Source organism: Muscardinus avellanarius (genome assembly GCF_963383645.1).
Source record: "Muscardinus avellanarius genome assembly, chromosome: 12".
Lineage (NCBI taxonomy): Eukaryota > Metazoa > Chordata > Mammalia > Rodentia > Gliridae > Muscardinus > Muscardinus avellanarius.
Window position 1 is genome coordinate 30118629 of NC_137798.1, and position 19567 is coordinate 30138195.

At 49.0% G+C, this 19567-nt stretch overlaps 1 protein-coding gene across 1 annotated transcript; it reads left to right on the forward strand.

Annotated features, from left to right (window-relative positions):
- Window positions 1-293: 293 nt before the first annotated feature.
- RNF31 (ring finger protein 31) lies at window positions 294-17615 on the forward strand (the record flags this gene model as incomplete). The annotated part of the gene is made up of 21 exons (XM_080706840.1): window positions 294-482; window positions 580-726; window positions 878-1033; window positions 1262-1321; window positions 1422-1497; window positions 3410-3587; window positions 4750-5104; window positions 5253-5543; window positions 5821-6069; window positions 6169-6354; window positions 6471-6677; window positions 11572-11745; window positions 11827-11925; window positions 12014-12103; window positions 14113-14227; window positions 14333-14451; window positions 14701-14814; window positions 14964-15021; window positions 16883-16979; window positions 17279-17447; window positions 17562-17615. The coding sequence occupies 21 exons, from the start codon at window positions 294-296 to the stop codon at window positions 17613-17615; spliced, it is 3183 nt and encodes a 1060-aa protein (XP_080562966.1).
- Window positions 17616-19567: the final 1952 nt, after the last annotated feature.

The window sequence follows — 19567 nt, forward strand, 5'->3', positions numbered from 1 at the left end:
GGCCTTTCGTCTTGGACACGCCCCCTGCCTTCCTGTCCTCCCATTTCTTAACCTTAAGCCCCTCCCCTTCCTCTGACGCGTCGCAGTCCCGCCCTCTTTCCCACTACTTCCTGTTCCCGGCTAAGCCTGGCTCTGGGCCGGGGGCTGGAGGCTGACCGTGGCCTGAGTGGCCCCTGGCGGCTGCCAGGCCGCCAAGCCCGAGGTCAGGCGTCCCGGAGAGGTGGCTCTCGGGCCGTGCAGAGCCTTTGCCGGGTCCTGGCGGGCTGCGAGGCTGGGCTGACTCCTGTCGCGGGATGACGGGGGAGGAGGAGCGAGCCTTCCTGGCGGCCCGCGAGGAGCTGGTGAGCGCCCTGAGAAGGGATTCTGGGCAGACGTTTTCCCTGGAGCAACTTCAGCCACTGTTGGCTACCTCGCTGCCGCCGGCCGCCCGCTACCTGCAGTTGGATGCCGCACGCCTGATCCGCTGTAACGCCCACGGGGAGGTGAGGCCAGGCCCGTCCAACCCAGCTCGGAAAGGGGACTTACTTGGGTTCTGAGGTCGGGGCTGGGCTCACAGTTTTCCTCTCCGACTGCTCCTAGCCCCATAACTACCTCAACACTCTGTCCACGGCCTTGAACATCCTGGAGAAATATGGCCGCAACCTCCTCAGCCCTCAGCGACCCCGGTACTGGCGCGGAGTCAAGTTTAATAACCCGGTCTTTCGTAGCACGGTGGATGCCGTGCAGGTGAGACCTTTGGGCTTTACGAGAAAAGGGAACTAGATCTGGGTTGAGGTTTGGCTAGAAAGGGCCTAAAGCCATGATGGATGGAGGGGGGGAGTGGTCCAGTCCTATTGCCAACAGGACCTGTGAGCCTGTGGTTCCAAATGTGTGGCAGGGGGGCCGGGATGTACTGCGATTGTATGGCTATACAGAAGAGCGACTAGATGGATTGAGCTTCCCCGAAGGGCAGGAGGAGCCAGATGAGCAACAGGTTGCTACAGTCACACTGGAAGTGCTGCTGCTTCGGACGGAGCTCAGTTTGCTGCTGCAGGTGAGATATTTCTCTAGTCCTAAGTACCAGGCTGGGGAATCTCACCTAACTTAGGTAGTTTGAGGTCCTCCATGCTGCTGAACCATGGGCCTAGTCTGAGAACTCCCCACAGCAGTCTGAGAGCTCCAGGTACTGTTCCTGTATCACTCCCTGTGACCGTTAGGGAACCAGGACTGAGAGCCTTGTTCCAGGGCTCTAGGTGAGAACTCTTTTTCATCTCATTTGCAGAGTACTCACCCACAACCGAAGGCACTGAAGCAACTGCTCCAAGACAACATAGGAGATGATGTAAGGAGGGCAGGAAGGGTGCTGTTGAACAACGGGAACAGGGGTTGTAGGACTCTTGTGCCCCCAAACCTTTGCCCATTCCTATCTATTTCTTCCTCAGATGCTGCAACTTTCAGAGTTTGACCCCCTACTGAGAGAGATTGCTCCTGGCTGCCTTACCACACCCTCTGTCCCAGGTATTATTGGTCCCAAGTGTGGGGCAGTAGTAGAATAAACCAAATAAAATTTGGAATCCCTCCCCAATCCATATTCTTTGTTATCTTTGTTGTTGCTGTTTTATTTAGAGATTAAAATTATTTATAAGCCGGGCGTGGTGGCACACGCTTGTAATCCCAGCATTTGGGATGCTGAGACCAGACGATAGCAGTTCGCAGACAACCTCAGCTACTTAGGCTCTCCGCAACTTAGTGAGACCCTGTTTCAAAATAAAGAATAAAAAGTAGGGCAGGGTGTGTAGCTCAGAGGTCAAATGCCCTTGGGTTACATCCCCAGACCTGCCCCCCCCAAAAAAAAATACACACACACACACACACACACACACACATATACACATATATAATATATATATTATATAGTATATAATATATTTACTTAGTCTGGTGTGATGGCACATGCCTGTATTCCCAGTACTTGGGAGGCTAAGACAGGAGAATATCAAATTTGAGGCTAGTGGTAGCAGCTTGAGACCCTGTTTCAAAATAAAGAACCGGAGCTGGGCTTGGTGGCATATACTTGTAATCACAGTACTTGGAAGGCTGAGATAGGAGGATCACAGGTTTGTGACCAGCCTCAACTACTTAATGAGGCCCTCCCAAACTTAGTAAAACCTTATTTCAAAATAAAGGATCATGTCGGGCATGGTGGCACATGCTTGGAATCCCTGCGCTTGGGAGGCAGAGACAGGAGGATTGCGCAGGTTCAAAGCCAGCCTCTCTGGCTTAAGAGACCCTGTTTCCACATAAGAAAGTATAAAATAGGTCTGGGAGTGTAGCCTGGAGGTAGAAGGGCTTCCAGGAACCCCAGTACCACAAAATAAATAAAGGATAAAAAAAAATAGGGCTGGAGTGTAGCTTGGAGGTAGATGCCCCTAGGTTCAATCCCCAGTACTGTGAAAAGAAAGAAAGATAGGTAGGTAGGTAGGTAGGTAGATACATAGATAGATAGAACCGGTCATGGTGGTAAAAAAAAGAAAGAAAGAAAGAATCGGGCATGGTGGCACATACTTGTAATCTCAGTACTTGGAAGGCTGAGACAGGAGGATTGTGGGTTCACAGCCAGCCACAGCTACTTAGTGAGATCCTGTTTCAAAATAATGAAAAACAGGGTTGGGGGTGTAGTTTGGAGGTAGAATGCCCCTGGGTTCCATCTCCAGTACCACATTAAAACAAAACAAAACAAAAACAGCTATTCAGCTTCAGTTATTGTAGGTTCAAAGCCTTGGCAACTTAGTGAGATTTTCAGCAACCTAGTAAGAACCTGTTTCCAAATAAGGATCGGGTTCAGAATTGTAGGTTCAAAGCCAGCAATTCAGATTCAGCGATCACAGATTCAAAGCCTTGGCAATTTAGTGAAGCTCTCAGTTATGTAGACCCTGTTTCCAAAAAAAGAAATAAAATCAGGCTGTGGGTATAAACTTTTTTTTTTTTTTGTACTGGGGATTAAACCCAGGGCCTTCTAACTCTAAGTTTATGCTACCTCCTAGCTATAACCTGAACCCTTTTTAATTTTTAACTTTTTGGTACTAGTCTTTTTATTTTTGAAACAGGGTCTCACTGAATTGCGAAGGGCCTCTCTAGATAGCTGAGGCTGTCTGTGAACCACAATCCTCCGGTCTCAGCCTCCAAAATGCTGGGATTACAAGCGTGCGCCACCACGTCCAGCTCTCTCCATCCCTTTTTATATTTTATTTTGAAATGGGCTATCACTGGGTTCCTCAGAGCCTTGCTGTGTTGCTGAGGCTATCCTTAAATTGTTTTCCTTCTGCATCAGCCTCCCCAGTACTGGGATTGTAGGTGTGCCCCAACACACCCAACTACACCTGGCCTTTTTAATAAAACTGTTTTTTATTTTTTTGCTCTTGTTTTCCAGGCTCCACTCCTAGTCCTTGCTTTCTCTGTGGTTCTGCTCCAGGCACACTGCACTGTCCAGATTGTAAGCAGACGTTGTGCCCAACCTGTGACCACCTGTACCATGGACACCCATCCCGAGCTCATCACCTCCGCCAGACCCTGTCTGCGGCCCTCCAGGCTACCCACATGAGCCCCAGGTGAATGGCTTTCTGTCCTTGGTGGGATTAAAATTAAGAGAACTTAAGGTCATTTAAGTATTGAATATCATGTTCCAGGTTCTGTGTTAAAGTATGTTTAGTAAGAACCAGGAATGATGGCGCATGCTTGCAATCCCAGCATTCGGGAGGCTGAGACCTGAGGATTTTGGTTCACAGCCAGCCTCAGCTACTTAATGAGGCCCCCCTATAACTTATTTTGAGACCCTGTTTCAAAATAAAGAATAAAAAATAGGGCAGGGGGTGTAGATCGGAGGTCCAATGCCTCTGGGTTCCATCCCCAGACCTGCGGGAAAATAAAAAGACTGTTTAAATAGAGGACTAGCATCAAGTCACAGCCCTTGAGATTACAGACATACATACATCAAGCGACAGTGGGAATGAGATAGGCTATTGTGCCAGGCGTGGTGGGGCACGCCTGTAAACCCAGCATTTGGGAGGCTGAGACAGGAGGGTGGTGGTTCACAGACAGCCTCGGCTCTTAGTAAGGCCCTTTGCAACTCAGCAAGATCCTGTTTCAAATTACAGAATAAAGCCGGGCGTGGTGGCGCACGCTTGTAATCCCCGCGCTTGGGAGGCTGAGACAGGAGGATCGCACGGGTTCGAAGCCAGCCTCAGCTACTTAGTGAGGCTCTCAGCCACTTAGTGAGACCCTGTTTCCAAATAAAATATAAAATAGGTCTGGGAATATAGCCCAGAGGTAGAAAGCCTCTGGGTTCCACCCCCAGTACCACCACCAAAACAAAAACAAAATACAGAATAAAAAATAGAGCTGAGGGTGCAGCTCGGAGGTAGAATGCCTCGGTTTCAATCCCCAGTACCACAATAAAAAAAGAAAAAGGCTATTGTGATATGCAGATAGGTAGTAGGTGGACCCAATCTGATCTAAAATATCAGCTCAATCAGTTGGCATTATTTTAATCATGGGTTAGGCCCTATGTTAGGGATATCTACCTGGAAGGAATGAGCTAAAAGCTGTCATATAAATGTTGAACAAGCTATGGGTGTGGGAGTGTTCAGACAGAACAGCATGTGCAAAGGCCAGAGCCAGTTGTCATTACGTAGGAAATGGGAGATGCATAGGGGTGAGGGACTGAATCACCAGGTTCCAACTCCACAGGTCATGTCTGCTTTTCTCTTCCAGTTTATCTGCCTCAGCCCAACCACGGCCCCACTCAGCCTCTCTGCTGGCCCTAGGAGATAGCTCTCTTTCTTCCCCTGATCCTGCAAGTGCCTGTCTTCCCTGGCAGTGTGCTGCTTGTTCCATGTTAAATGAGCCTTTGGCAGTACTCTGTGTGGCCTGCGATCGGCCCAGAGGCTGTAAGGTGTTGGGGAATGAGGATCCCCAAGGAACTGGGGGCCTAGAACCTGAGCTTGCACGGGGTCAGTGGGCCTGCCAGAGCTGTACCTTTGAGAATGAGGCAGCAGCTGTACTCTGTGCCATATGCGAGCGACCGCGGCTGGCCCAGCCTCCCAGCTTGGTGGTGGAGTCCCTCCAGGTAACCTTTTCCTGGTCTTTCCAGCTCTTTATTTGCACCTGTCACCTCAGGTCGTTCTCTGTTTCCCCATTCCCTGTTTCCTTCAACTCTAGTTCTGTCATTAATCTCAGCCACTCAGTCAATGGGATAATTTTCTCTACCTTCCCAGCAGGGGGATACTTTGCTCTCCTCTGCCCAGACTCAAGTCTGGGACTGTATTCACTGTACCTTCTGCAACTCGGGCCCTGGCTGGGTATGTGCTATGTGTAACCGGACCAACAGCCCCATTCCAGTACAGCATGCCCCCCAGCCCCATGCCAGCTCTTTGGAAAAGGGACTCCCAAAGCCTGGGCCCCCACGACGTCTCAGTGCCCCCCTGCTCAGTTCCTGTGGAAGCCCTGAGAAACAGCGCCAAGACAAGATGCGAGAGGAAGGTCTCCGGCTAGTGATCATGATCCGGGTAAGGACTGTGCCTGGAATGGGGTGGGGCTGGGCTGGTGGGGGAAGGAAGATGCTGTAGCTTATTTAATAGAAGTTTTTATAAAACTTGTCATTGTTGGTAACTTCCTTTTATTGAACCCTTCTCAAGTGACAGTTAACTGTGCTATGCATTCACTAGTCGGTCACTTGATCAGTATATCAGAGCTTAGCCACTGTCAGCATCTTAGATCAGGCTGAGGGTGGGTGGAGGGTGCCCCTCCTGAGGGGCCTTTGCTCTGGATGTGACTATTTCTTAGGAAGGAGAAGCCGCAGGTGCATGTCCAGAGGAGATCTTCTCAGCTCTTCAGTACTCAGGCACCGAGGTGCCCCTGCAGTGGTTGCGCTCAGAGCTGCCCTATGTGCTAGAGATGGTGGCTGAGCTGGCTGGACAGAAGGACCCAGAGCTGGGTGCCTTTTCCTGCCAGGAAGCCCGGAAAGCCTGGCTGGATCGTCATGGCAACCTTGATGAAGCTGTGGAGGAGTGTGTGAGGACCCGGAGGAGGAAGGTATCAGCTGTGCTGAAGGTGGGATGAGGTTGGACTCTCAGAGTCTCTCACTGCTTCCTTGCTTTCCCCCTGTACCTGTTGTCTTCTCCCAATTTGTAGGTGCAGGAGCTTCGGTCCCTGGGCTTTGGGCCTGAAGAAGGGTCTCTTCAGGCATTGTTCCAGCATGGGGGTGATGTGGCACGGGCCCTGACTGAGCTACAGCGCCAGCGCCTGGAACCCTTTCACCAGCGCCTCTGGGACAGCGGCCCTGAGCCCACTCCGTCCTGGGATGGACCAGATAAGCAGGTGCTGGGCGGAGGCAAGACGCCCGAGGGCCCACCTAGAGGGGCAAGAGGAAAGACAGTAGGAGGATCCCTGGGGTTTTAACATTTTCTCCTCCCTCCACCTGAATCACATTGCAGAGCCTGGTCAGGCGACTCCTGGCGGTTCACGCACTCCCCAGCTGGGGCCGGGCAGAGTTAGCGCTGTCGCTGCTGCAGGAGACACCCAGAAACTATGAGCTGTTGGATGTGGTGGAAGCTGTGAGGCATAGCCAGGACCGGGCTTTCCTGCGCCGCTTGCTTGCCCAGGAATGTGCCGTGTGTGGTTGGGCCCTGCCCCGCAACCGGGTAAGCCACTCCCCACTATATCTGGTCTTAGAATTATTTTGTTTCCCACCTTGCCCCTGTCTGGCCCTGTCTTCTTCTCTTCTATTGCCCAGTACTCCTGAAGGCTTCTGAGAAAGGGGGTGGGCAGGGGCAGGCTACCTTCTTCCTTGTAAAAAATGTTTTATTATGCCGGGCGTGGTGGCGCACACATTCGGGAGGCAGAGACCAGAGGATCGCGGTTCGCGGACAGCCTCAGCTACATAGCGAAGCTCTTTGCAAATCAGTGAGAGCCTGTTTCAAAAAATAAAAAGACTAGCCGGGTGTGGTGGCGCACGCTTGTAATCCCCGCGCTTGGGAGGCGGAGACAGGAGGATCACACGGGTTCGAAGCCAGCCGCACTGGCTTAAGAGACCCTGTTTCCAAATTTTTTTTAAAAAGTATGAAAATAGGTCTGGGAGTGTACCCCAGAGGTAGTAGGGTTTCCAGGAACCCCAGTACCACCAAAAAATTAAAAAAAATAAAATAAAAAATAAAAAGACTAAAAGATAGGCCTGGGGATGTAGCTCAGAGGTAGAATGCCCCTGGGTTCCATCCCTACTACCACAAAAAAGAAAAAAAAATGTTTTATTATGGGAACTTTCAAATATTGTATTGTTAGCTTTCCATTCCTATAATAAGTCTGAGGTAATCAACTTATAAAAAGAAAAGTTTATAGCTGGGCGTGGTGGCGCACGCTTGTAATCCCCGCGCTTGGGAGACAGAGACAGGAGGATCGCACAAGTTCAAAGCCAGACGTGCTGGCTTAGGAGACCCTGTTTTCAAAAATAAAAAAGTATAAAATAGGTCTGGGAGTGTAGCCCGGAGGTAGAAGGGCTTCCAGGAACCCCAGTACCACAAAAAAAAAAAAAAAGAAAGAAAGAAAAAAGAAAAGTTTATTATAGCTCACAGTTTTAGAAGCTTCAGTTCATGATCAGTTGACCTATTAATTTGGGCCTATGGTGGTACATCATGGTGGTAGTGTGTGGTGGAGAAAAACCACTTACCTAGCTAGGTGTAGTGGTGCACGCTTGTAATTCTAGCATTTGGGAAGCTAAAACAAGGAGAATCGCAGTTTGCAGACAGCCTCAGCTACTTAGGCCCTTTGCAACTCAGTGAGACCCTGTTTCAAAATAAAGAATAAGCCGGGCGTGGTGGCGCACCCTTGTAATTCCCGCGCTTGGGAGGCAGAGACAGGAGGATCGTGCAGGTTCGAAGCCAGCCGCGCGCGCTGGCTTAGGAGACCCTGTTTCCAAATATAAAAAAAATATAAAAAGAGGTCTGGGAGTGTAGCCCGGAGGAAGAAGGGCTTCCAGGAACCCCAGTACCACCAAAAAAAAAAAAAAAATAATAATAATAATAATAATAATAATAATAAAGAATAAAAAATAGAGCTGGGGGTGTAGCTCGGAGGTAGAATGCCCCTGGGTTTTATCCCCAGTTCCGCAAAAAAAAAAAAAAAAAAAAGAAAAAAAAGAAAGAAAAACCACTTACCTCATGCCCAGAATGCTGAAGAGAAGTCCCACAACCCTCTTCAAGGCCACCCTTGTAATGATTTGAAGATCTCCCATTAAACCCCAATTCCTGAAGGCTCTACCATCTTCAAATAGCACCACCCTGAGGAGCAAGCCTTTATCACATGAACCTTTGCAGGGACCCTAAAGATCAAAACATAATCCCAGTATTTGGGAGGCTGAGACAGGAAGATGGCAGGTTCCAGACCAATGTTTTGTTTTGTTTTGTTTTGGTGGTACTGGGGTTCCTGGAAGCCCTTCTACCTCTTGGCTATGCTCCCAGACCTATTTTTATACTTTTTTTTTTTTTTTTGGCGGGTCTGGGGATGGAACCCAGAGGCATTTGACTTCCAAGCTACATCCCCTGCTCTATTTTTTATTCTTTATTTTGAAACGGGGTCTCACTAAGTTGCAGAGGGCCTCACTAAGTAGCAGAGGCTGTCCGCGAACCGCGATCCTCCAGTCTCAGCCTCCCGAATGCTGGGATTACAAGCGTGCGCCACCATGCCCGGCTTACTTTTTTTTTTTTGAAACAGGGTCTCTTAAGCCAGCGGGGCTGGCTTCGAACCTGTGTGATCCTTCTGTCTCCGCCTCCCAAGCGCGGGGATTATAAGCGTGCGCCACCACACCCAACTAGACCAATGTTTTTGAAATACATGTGTGTGAGCTGGGTGTTGGTGGCACACACTTGTAATCTCAGCATTTGGGAGGCTGAGACAGGAGGATCATGGTCCGTGACCAGCCTCAGCTACTTAGTGAGGCCCTTTGCAATTCAATGAGACCCTGTTTCAAAATAAAGAAAAAAATAGGACTGGGGTTGTAGCTCAGATGTAGAATGCCCTGAGGTTCCATCCCTAGTACCACAAAAAAAAAGAAGAAGAAGAAGAAGAAGTGTATATATGTGTGTGTTTGCTTGTCTAGGAATATAGTTCGTAAGTAGAATGCTAGATTTAATCTCCGGTACTATACATGTTCAAAAAAAATTCAGGCCAGGCGTGGTGGCGCATGCTTGTAATCCCCGTGCTTGGGAGGCAGAGACAGGAGGATCGCGCAGGTTCGAAGCCAGCTGCGCGCGCTGGCTTAGGAGACCCTGTTTCCAAATAAAAATATAAAAATAGGTCTGGGAGTGTAGCCCGGAGGTAGAAGGGCTTCCAGGAACCCCAGTACCACCAAAAAAAGAATAATAATAAAATAAAATAAATTCAAAGCTGGGCATGGTGGTATATGCCTGTAATCCCACTACTTGGAAGGCTGAGACAGGAGAATCCCAGTTTCGCAGCCAGCCGCGGCAACTTAGTGAGGCGCTCCACAATTTAGTGAAACCCTCTTTGAAAATAAAATAATAAAATAAGGCTAAGGGTTTATCTCAAAGGTAGATTGCCTAGTACCACCACCAAAAAAAAAAAAAAAAAAAGGCAAATAATAGCAAGCTGGGTGTGGTGGTACATGGTTTTAATCCCAGTACTTGGGAAGCTGAAATAGGATCACAGGTTTGTAGCCAGCCTCAGCTACTTAGGCCCTCCACAACTTAGTGAGACTCTGTTTCAAAATAAAGGATAAAAAGTGGGCTGGCAGTTTAGCTCCTTCTTCAATCCCCAGTACAACAAAAAAATATTTTTTACTTTGAGACAGGGTCTTGCTAAATTGCCCAGGCTTGACTCGAATTTGCAATCCTTCTATCTCAGCCTCCTGATTATCTTGGGATTATAGGCACATGGCACCTCACCTCATCTGGCTTTAATTTTTGCTGAGGGTGCTGGGCTTGTGGCGCACACTTGTAATCCCAGTATATGGGAGGCTGAGACAAGAGGCTCACAGTTCACGGACACCTTCAGCTCCTTAGTGAGGCCCTTTGCAATTCAGTGAGACCCTGTTTCAAAATAAAGAGTCTCATTAAGTTGCCGAGGTTAACTTTGAACCTGCTATCCCTGTCTCAGCTTCCCAAGTATCGGGATTATAGGTATGCGCCACTATGCCTGGCCCAGTAATTCTTTAATATCACCAAAATATCCAGTTGGTTGGAACAGTCCCTTATATCTCCTGAGTTCCTACTTAATCTAGGTAGAAGCAGCAGATCTTTGGGCAGATACAGTGCGGTTTAGTTTGTCTAGCTCTCATATATTTTGTTTTGTTTTTACAAGAAGTTCCAGTAGTATATAGAATCCTATGGATTCTTCATCTACCTTCTCCTAGTGGTGAAATTTTATATAATTATAGTGTAATACCAAGACCAAGAAAGAAGGCAGGCATGATGGCACACACTTGTAACCCCACTGACTTGGGAGGCTGAGGCAGGGGATCACAAATTCAAGGCCACTCTGGGTAAGTTCACAAGATCCTATCTCAAAATAAACCAAAAGGACTGTGGTAGAAGATAGAGTGACCCTGGGTTTAGTCCCTAGCACCACAAAAACAAAGAAGAAATATACAATATTCACTGTACTACAGATCTTGTTGTTTAAAAGGATGTGTGTGTAGTTCTACACAAGTTTATCTCATACATAAATTCATATAACCACCACTATAATCAAGATGCAGATTGTTAAGTGGCCACAAAGGAGCCAATTTATGGGACCCCTAGAGTCGTGAGCATCCTCAGTCTCCTGGTAGCCATCTCAATAGTGTTGTCATTTCAAGGATGTGATTTGTATACGTGCTTTTAATTATTCCAATATAAATGCCTTTAGAAGCCGGGCATGGTGGCACACACTTGTAATCCCAGCATTTGGGAGATATGAGGACCAGTTTGTGGACAGCCTCAGCTACTACTTGGTGAGGCCCTGTGCAACTCAGTGAGACCCGGTTTCAAAAATGAATAAAAAATAGGGCAGGGGTGTAGCTTGGAGGTCGAATGCCCCTGGGTTCCATCCCCAGACCCGGAAAAAAAAAAATGCCTTTAGAGAAATTCTTGCATTTACTTTATTTGTTTGTTTATTCATTCAGTTATTTTTGTGGTTCTGGGGATTGAGCCCAAGGGCATTCTGCCTCTGAGCTACCCCCCAGCCCTTTTTTTAAAATATTCTTTGTCTTGAAATAAGGTCTCACTTGGTTGGTTGCTAAGAGTCTCACTGAGTTACTGAGGCTGGTCTCAAACCTGCGATCCTCCTGTCTCAGCCTCCCAAGTACTGGGATTACAAGTGTATACCACCATATCCAGCACATTTACTTTAGATCTCAACATCTTTTGTTTTCCTCCACCCAGCTATCTTCAGACCTTTGGATTGTTGGGTTGCCTGCCTGCCACTTGCAGTTTGCTACCCTTGCCCATTTCATTAGACCATGCTTTCTTGGCAGACATCTGGCTCCTGCCCCTTCCCCGGGCTGGAGGCTGTGTCTTCTGACCTCTTCCCTTCCCCTCTGTCTAGATGCAGGCCCTGATTTCCTGCGAGTGCACCATCTGTCCCGAGTGCTTCCACCAACACTTCACCATTGCTTTGAAGGAAAAGCACATCACAGACATGGTGTGCCCTGCCTGTGGCCGCCCTGACCTCACGGACGACACACAGTTACTCAGCTACTTCTCCACCCTTGACATCCAGGTACTGGAGCCCTGGGGCTCAGATGTCCTAGATTTTGAACAGGAACCCTACCAACTCACTGCCTGTGCATTCTGTCCCCAGCTCCGAGACAGCCTAGAGCCAGATGCTTATGCACTGTTCCATAAGAAACTGACCGAGGCTGTGCTGATGCGGGACCCCAAGTTCTTGTGGTGTGCGCAGGTGAGTGGACTGACCAGAAAAGCTGGCCGTGGGTGGGCATGGGTGATACCAGGTCAGTCCTCTGATGGCTCTGTGCTCTTGCACTCAGTGCTCCTTCGGCTTCATATATGAGCGTGAGCAGTTGGAGGCGACATGTCCACAGTGTAACCAGACCTTCTGTGTGCGCTGCAAGCGCCAGGTGAGTCACATTCAGCCTTTTACAGATACCTTGCTGAGCTGCTGCCAGGCACTATGTTAGACTCAGGGAATGAATTGAAAGGCAGCAGAGATGTGTTCTGAGCTCAAAGAGGAAGAGAACAGGCACATGTAGAAAGGGCAAAAGGGAAGGGAAGGAGAGAGGGAGAAAGAAGAAAAGGAAGAAGGAAGGGAAGGAGGAAGGAAGAAAATTAAAAGGAGGAGGAAAAAATTATACATAGGCACATGTTTTATGGAGAAAACCAGTAGGAATCTGAGATACAGATTAGGAACATGAGCCAGGTGTGCTGGCACATGCCCCTAATTCCAGTACTTGGAAGGCTGAGACAGGATTGCAGGTTCGAGGACAGCCGTGGCAAGTAATGAGACTTTCATTACTTGAGACCTTGTTTCCAAATAAGAAATAAAATTGGGCTGGGGATGTAACACTAAGGTAGAATGCCTCTGGATTCCATCCCCAGAACCACAAAGAAAAATAAAATAGAGCTGGGGGTAGCCAGGTGTGATGGCACACGCTTGCAATCCCCGTGCTTGGGAGGCAGAGACAGGAGGATTGTGCAGGTTCGAAGCCAGCCATGCTGGCTTAAGAGACCCTCTTTCCAAAAAAAAAAAAAGTATAAAATAGGTCTGGGAGTGTAGCTCGGAAGTAGAAGGGTTTCCAGGAACCCCAGTACCACCAAATTAAATAAATAAATAAATAAATAATAAAATAGGGCCAGGTGTGGTGGCACACACTCATAATCCCAGCATTTGGGAGGCTGAGACAGGAGGATCACAGTTTGTAGACAGCCTCAGCTACTTAGACCCTTCACAACTCAGTGAGACCCTGTTTCAAAAGTAACGAATAAGAGCCGGGCATGGTGGCGCACGCTTGTAATCCCTGTGCTTGGGAGGCTGAGACAGGAGGATCATGCAGGTTTGAAGCCAGCCTCAGGTACTTAGTGAGGCTCTCAGCAACTTAGTGAGACCCTGTTTCCAAATAAAATATAAAATGGGTCTGGGAGTATAGCTTGGAGGTAGAAAGCCTCTGGGTTCCACCCCCAGTACCACAAAAAAAAAAAAAAAAAAAGTTTAAACAAAAATATTGAATAAATAGTCAGGCATGGTGGTGCACGCTTGTAATCCCAGCATTCAGGAGGCTGAGACCAGAGGATTGCGGTTTGCGGACAGCCTCAGCTACTTAGTGAGGTCCTCTACAATTCAGTGAGACCCAGTTTCAAAATAAAGAATAAAAACTAGGGCAGGGGGTGTAGCTCGGAAGTAGAATGCTTCTGGGTTCCATCCCCAGACCCACACACACACAAAAAAAAAAAGAATTAAAAAAATAGGGCCAGGGGTACAGCTTGGAGCTTGGAGATAGAATGCCCCTGGATTCCATCCTCAGTACCGCAAAAAAATAAAATAGGGCTGGGGTGTAGCTTAGAGTTAGAATGGCCCTTGGTTCAATCCAGAGTACTGCCATAACATACACATATACATTTGTATATTATATTATCATATATTATACATATAAATAAATTAAAATAAAATAGGGCTAGGGGTGTGGCTCAAAGGTAGAATGCCAGTGGCTTATAATCCCAGTACGTGGGAGGCTGAGACAAGATGATCACAGGTTGCGGCCAGCCTCAGCTACTTAGTGAGGCCCTCTGCAACTTAATGAGACCCTGTTTCAAAATAAAGAATAAAAAACAGGGCTGGGGGTGTAGCTCGGAGGTAGAATGCCCCTGGGTTCAACCATCAGTAGCACAGAAAAAGAAGATAAAAGGGACAGAGTTGAGGTAGGTTTGCATGATGAAAACAAGACTTGGGAGTGAGATGAGGTAGTACTAGGAAATGGAAACAAGAGAGCCCCTCAGTTTTAGGATGTGAGCAAATGGTGGACAGCATCAGTATCTGCTACGTTGAGGACCACTGGAATTGAGTGGAGGGGCCAGGAAGAAGGGGTAGGGATGGGATAGAGCATCCGTGCTCAGCCTGCTTTCCTTCTGGCAGTGGGAGGAGCAGCACCGAGGACGGAGCTGCGAGGATTTTCAGAACTGGAAACGCACCAATGATCCAGAATACCAGGCCCAGGGCCTGGCGATGTATCTTCAGGAAAATGGCATTGGTAAGGCCAGTGGCGTTGACACTGTGAGTCCATCATTAGCGGCACCTGTCTTGAGGGCCCGGGGCTGCCGTGGCAGCTCCAGCCCTGACCGCGTGTCCCTTACAGACTGCCCCAAGTGCAAGTTCTCGTACGCACTGGCCCGAGGAGGCTGCATGCACTTTCACTGCACCCAGTGCCGCCACCAGTTCTGCAGTGGCTGCTACAACACCTTCTACGCCAAAAATGTGAGCCCAGAGTGGGGAGGGGCTTTCATTGGGTTCAAGGGAGGAGGCCATTAAGGAGCAGGCAGGGGAGAGAAGAGGCAGTCAGTAAGATGTAAAGCACCTCTGTTTCTTCCCTCCCCTCGGCTTGTTCCGGACGCTCAAATGTCTCTATCCCCATCCCCACCCCTGTGCCCCTTACAAAGGGATCCCCGAGAGCCCAGGACCCCCAACAGTCTCCAACTTCCTCTCTCCCGTCTGGGTTTCCACCAGAAATGTCCGGACCCTAACTGCAGGGTGAAAAAGTCCCTGCATGGCCACCACCCTCGAGACTGCCTCTTTTACCTTCGGGATTGGACTGCTGTTCGGCTCCAGAAACTGCTGCAGGTCAGAGATGGCCAGCCCAGCTGGGTTTAATGTTGCCCAGGAAAAGGAGGCAAGGTCTAGGGTGGGCAAGAATGTAAAGCATCTCTGCTAGGAACTGCAACAGTGGCTGGCATCAGGGGGTATAACACCCACCTTCTCTGTTCCCTCAGGACAATAATATCATGTTCAATACAGAGCCTCCAGCTGGGGCCCGCACAGCCCCCGGAGGTGAGTACCAGGAAACGTCTCCGAGAAAGGGAGATGTGGTGCTGGGCTCCCACAGGTGGCTGGCAGAGGAGCGGTTGGGTCTGGGATCACTTGTGCACCCTTAGCAAGTTTATTTACCTTCTCAGGTCTTATTTCTTCCACTATAAAATGAAAATACTAATAACCACTGTGTGGCTAAGGTTATTTTACATAAGACATCATTAGCCGAATGTGGTGGCACACACTTGTAATCCCAGCATTGGGAGGCTAAGACAGGAGGATCATGGTTTGAGGACAGCCTCAGCTACTTAGGCCCTTTGCAACTCAGTGAGACCCTGTTTCAAAAATAAAGAATAAGCTGGGAGTGTTGGCGCACGCTTGTAATCCCAGCACTTGAGAGGTTGAGACAGGAGGATCGCACAGGTTCAAAGCCAGCCTCAGCTACTTAGGCTCTCAGCAACTTAATGAGATTCTGTTTCCAAATAAAATAGAAAATAGGTCTGGGAGTATAGTCTGGAGATAGAAAAGCCCTGGGTTCCACTCCCAGTAAAATACACACACACACACACACACACACACACACACACACCAAAAAATAAAAAAATAAAGAATAAAAATAAGGCTAGGATTGTATCTCAGAGGTAGAATACCCCTGGGTACCATCCCCAGTACCACCAAAAAAAAAAAAAAAAAAAGCCGGGCGTGGTGGCGCACGCTTGTAATCCCCGCGCTTGGGAGGCTGAGACGGGAGGATCGCACAGGTTCGAAGCCAGCCTCAGCTACTTGGTGAGGCTCTCAGTAACTTAGTGAGACCCTGTTTCCAAATAAAATAGAAAATAGGTCTGGGAGTATAGCCCAGAGGTAGAAAGCCTCTGGGTTCCACCCCCAGTACCACCAAAAAAAAAAAAAAAAAAAAAAAAAAATCATTAAAGCACCTGGTCTTTAGTGCTAAGTGTTTTCTTATATTCTCAAATGATTATTATTCATTAAGTAACTCCATCAGTGAGTGAGTGAGTGAGTGTGTGTGTGTGTGGGGGGTGGTACTGGGAATTGAACCTGGGGGTATACTACCTCCACGCCACCCTCCCAGCCCTTTTTACTTTTTTTGTGTGTGTGGGTGGGTCTAGAAATGGAACCCAGGGGCATTTGACCTCTGAGCTATACCCCTGTCCTATTTATTTTGAAACGGTTTCTCTAAGTTGGCAGAGGGCCTCACTAAGTAGCTGGTACTGTCCACGAACTGCGATCCTCCGATCTCAGCTTCCCAAATGCTGGGATTACAAGCGTGCGCCACCATGCCCAGCTCCCTTTTTACTTTTTGTTTTGAAACAGGCAGGGTCTCCCTGGGTTGCTGCTCATCTCACTACTTGCTGAGGCTATATCCTCAAACCTCTCATCTCAGCCTCCAAAGTACTAGGATTACAGGCATGTGCCACCATGTCCAGCTTATCAGTATCTAATGATACCTGCTAGTTGTAGGGTACTGCATTAGGTTCCAGGAGGGCAACAGATAGGTATTATATAAGGTTCTAACCTACCCTAGTTAAAGGAAAGACCTTCACAAGCTTACGTTAACCAGTATTTTAGAGCTAAATAATAACCAAGAAGGCTGTCTCCAAGGAGTATGTGATTATGGACCAAAGCCAGCTTGGATAAAAGTAGGGAGATTAAGGTCTTTGCCTTAGTTAGTCTGCTGCTGATGGCATACCAGTTACCCCTCCCCTGGTAGAGCGGGGAATCACCAGTTACCCCTTTCCCCCAGAAGACTTTGTGCTCAGACTCTTCTCTGGAGGCTACCTCCCGATGCTGCATAGATATTCCAATTCTCCGGGGGCTTGTGTTTGGCGGCATCTTAACAAAGGGTTCTTTTCCTTACCCTTAGGTGGCTGCCGAGTGATGGAGCAGAAAGAGGTTCCTGATGGGTTCAAGGATGAAGCCTGTGGCAAGGAAACTCCACCTGGCTATGCCGGTCTCTGCCAGTAAGTGTCAGGCAGGGCATGGGGTGGAGCATGGTGTTGGGATGGGGAGAGGAGTGGTGAGGATATGTCTGGGCAGTAAAATGGGATCTCTGGGAGCAGTGCCTCCTGCAAAAAGTGGGAGGGAGAGGGATCTCTGGGTAAGGGCACGGGAGGGTGGTGGAGGCAGCATGCATGGGTTGGTGCTGCTAACAAGTACAACAGGCAGTCTCGTCTGTCTGCGGATGCCAGTGCGTAGCAAGTGTGATGCACACTCATATTAGCCAACAGAAGGCAAACCGTCTGCTCTCTCATCTTGCCAGGGCACACTACAAAGAGTATCTTGTGAGCCTCATCAACGCCCACTCGTTAGACCCAGCAACCTTATACAAGGTGGAGGAGTTGGAAACGGCCACCGAGCGCTACCTGCACGTGCACCCCCAGCCTGTGGCTGGAGAGGATCTTCCTGCTTACCAAGCCCGCTTGTTACAGGTAAAGCCTTCACGCAGCCTTTTACCCCTGACACCACCCTCCAGAAATCACCGGTCCTGTCCTGTTTCTGAGCTCGGGGCCTCCATTATCATTATCCTTGTTCTCTCTTTACAGAAGCTGATGGAAGAGGTACCCTTGGGACAGAGTATCCCCCGCAGGAGGAAGTAGCTGAAGGCAAGGATCCTAGCCTGGGTCCCAAGGCCCAGCTCCCTCAGGAACAGCTCCAGCACCAATAAAGAGGCATCTTACCGCCCAGGCTTCTTGGTGGTCCTTCTTCCTGGCCCCATTATCTAGGGGAACCAGGGGAAAGGGGGTGGAGAGAATTTTGCTGAGGGGGCCCCCCTGCAGTCTATCATCTGACCTGCCCTGGACACAGGGCCAGGAAGAAACTGACACCATAGATAGGCAAGGGAGCCCTCCCATCCAGCCTCCTGGCCTGGTCTTCCCTCTGCCTCCCTTCTTGTTTTCATCCAATTTGGCTGGTATCTGAGGTCACCCAATGTGCATCAGGCTGGCACTGTACAGAAACACAGATGCACAGGTGTACACTGCGATCCAGGTGTACACTGCAGGCCAGACTCAAGGAAACTGGCTTCCTGGGGAAGCAGCAACATCGCAGGGAAGGCCAGATACAAGTAAGGATTCTCTGAGGGAGGGGAAGGAGCCTGGCAGGTGGTTTGGGGGCCTCCTCTGCTCTCTGGAATTCTGACAGTGAGATTCTCTGCGGGCTGCTTCCCCTGGTGGCAACCGGTTACATTGCAACTCAGATCACGTGATTTCTGGGAACAGGCCCTCCCTGAAGGAAACTGAAACTTAGGGTGGGAACTGTAGAAAGGGGTGGAGAGATCAGAAGCTGCCTAACCGGAGCTCAGCTGAGGCCCTCTGCTCCCTGGGGCAGCCTGGACAGTATCTCAGGTAAGAGCAGCCAAGAATAGGGGTCGGCCTGGGATTGAGCTGGAAGGACCAGCTGTGTGGAGGTCAAGGTTGCGTTCCTCTGCTAGGCGCAGGGATAGAAGGCCTGGGAGTCAGGAAGTAGATTTGGCCTGCTGGTGAGAGACTGATGAGGGTTAGTGCCCAGTCCCTGTAGGCAAGGGGCAGGGAGGGGCCACCAGCCGCCCATAGAGGAAGGCTCTAGGTCCAGCCTCAGTTGGCCTTGTTTGTTTTCTTGTGGCCTTGCCTACTTCTGCTGCATCACTCCCCTGCCTCCACCTCCTGGTCTTCAGCCCCTACCCACCCCTGGGGCAAAGAGGGAATCCATAGTTGTGGGAGTGACAGGTACAGAGTACTGGTGGGCTTCTCAGAAGCAGATATTGCCTCTGCAAAGTCGGGAATGCAGACAGCCTCAGACCAGGAGCAGAACACCAAAGAAATTCTTTCTTACCTCTTTGGAAAATTTTTAAGGCCAAGGCTCGGGTTCCGTCCAGGGTGTTATTACATTTTCTTTCTTTTTTTTTTGTACTGGTTGAACCTAGAGGCATTCTACCTCCAAGCTATACCCCCAGCCTGATTTTATTTCTTATTTGGAAACAGGATCTCACTAAGTTGCTGAAAGCTTACTAAATTGCCAAGCTGGCTTGAATCTGCAGTCCTCTTCTCAGCCTCCCAAGTACTAGGATTGCAAGCAAGCACCACCATGCTCAGCTTACTTTTTATTTAATTAATTTGTTTATTTACTAATGTGTGTGTGTGTGTGTGTGTGTGTGTGTGTGTGTGTGCATGTGTGTTACTGTGGATTGAACCCAGAGGCCTTCTACCTCTGAGCTACACCCCCAACCTATTTTATTTTTATGTTGAAGTGGTCTCGCTAGGTTGATGAGTTATTACTTGGCTGGCCTCAAACCTGCAATCCTCCTGTGTTAGGCTCCTGAGGCCTGGGATTACAAGCGTATGCCTCCACGCCTGGCTAGAATTTTTTTTTTTTAAGTAATTGCTAATAAAGGCAGAAACAAAGTAATTCTTACCTCAGAGAATGTTGAGATGTGCCTAGAGCCAGAAGATTTGTGTCCCAGATAGGGTGTCCGGGAGCTGTTGCCAGAAGCTGCCCCCAGTAGTCTTAGCAGATTTTCTCTCCCAGTGTGTTAGTTTAGTCCTGATGCTCTTTGCTCCTCTTATCTCTCAGG